At 51.1% G+C, this 1,073-nt stretch overlaps 2 protein-coding genes across 2 annotated transcripts; both read left to right on the forward strand.

The window, feature by feature from the left end:
• Positions 1-22: 22 nt before the first annotated feature.
• Positions 23-539, forward strand: PPTG_23036 (hypothetical protein; the record flags this gene model as incomplete). Its single annotated transcript, XM_008908065.1, has 2 exons — positions 23-105; positions 203-539. 2 exons carry the CDS (start codon positions 23-25, stop codon positions 537-539), a joined length of 420 nt encoding a protein of 139 aa, XP_008906313.1.
• Positions 540-586: 47 nt separating this feature from the next.
• PPTG_23037 (hypothetical protein) lies at positions 587-1,016 on the forward strand (the record flags this gene model as incomplete). Its single annotated transcript, XM_008908066.1, has 2 exons — positions 587-708; positions 782-1,016. 2 exons carry the CDS (start codon positions 587-589, stop codon positions 1,014-1,016), a joined length of 357 nt encoding a protein of 118 aa, XP_008906314.1.
• Positions 1,017-1,073: the final 57 nt, after the last annotated feature.

Raw genomic sequence — 1,073 nt, forward strand, 5'->3', positions numbered from 1 at the left:
CCGCGACGCGGGACCCGAGTACATGACGTCCGTGCACCTTGCAATCTCTAAGCTTCCCTGGTCCTACGAGCTCACAAACTTCCCGAAGACTTCAAACCATATTAAGTTCACAACGCAAAGTTCTACGAACTACTCAAGCACCTCCGACTACAATGGGCCGCAGGGACGACCCCATTTGAACTGAGTTCACTGCCATTCGCAGCAAAGCTCCTCCAGTCAAGTTGCACCCTGATGCTGCCTGCAACTACTGCAACGAAGTTTTCACGAACGCTCAACCTAGTCGCCATCTCTACCCGCACATTCAAGTGTGTTCTCGTGCCACGACAACGACGAAGAAAAGGTGGGCAGAATTAGCCTCTCAGAAGAAACGCAAGGCAAGCTTTGCGGAGATTCGCTCACCATCTAAGTCTCGTCGAACTAGCTACGGGGACTCTGTGCGAACACCTCCTCCAAAGGCCGATGTGAGCAAGGCTGAGGAAGAGAGTTTTCACCTTGACGTTGCCAAAGCCTTTTCACATCTGGAATACCTTTTCGGGTGATTGAGAATCCACATATGAGAGCTGCCTTTACCCGCTACCGGCCGGCCATGAGGCTCCCAACGCGTCATAGCCTTGCGACAAGTTTGCTGGACACAGTGTACATCATGGAGAAGAAAAAGCTGGCGCTGCTATTCAGCCGTCAGACATTCTTAGTAGTGATCACGGACGGGTGGTCGAATATCAACCGCGAAAGCGTAGTAAATTACGTGATCTGGGCACCAAATATGCGCCCAATGATGTAGTCTTCTGGAACTACTCGAGCAGAAGCTCACACTGGTAATTTCATGGACGTCCGATATTTCAAAGATTATTGCAGAAGTTGATCGTGTTGCTGGTATTGGAAAGATTTCAGCTGTGGTATCTGACAACGCCGCTAACATGAAGAAAGCAGGGCGCCTAGTTGAAGCGGAACATCCGAACGTGGTTTTCAATGAGTGCTCAGCTCATGCTATGTGCAGCGGGGCTGCCGTAGCTTAGCGTCAGAGGAAGACGGTTAACTGGCCAGCACGTCGTAGAACTTGATGCTGCGGTCGG

The sequence above is a fragment of the Phytophthora parasitica genome (assembly GCF_000247585.1).
Source record: "Phytophthora parasitica INRA-310 unplaced genomic scaffold supercont2.28, whole genome shotgun sequence".
In the NCBI taxonomy this organism is placed as follows: domain Eukaryota; phylum Oomycota; class Peronosporomycetes; order Peronosporales; family Peronosporaceae; genus Phytophthora; species Phytophthora nicotianae.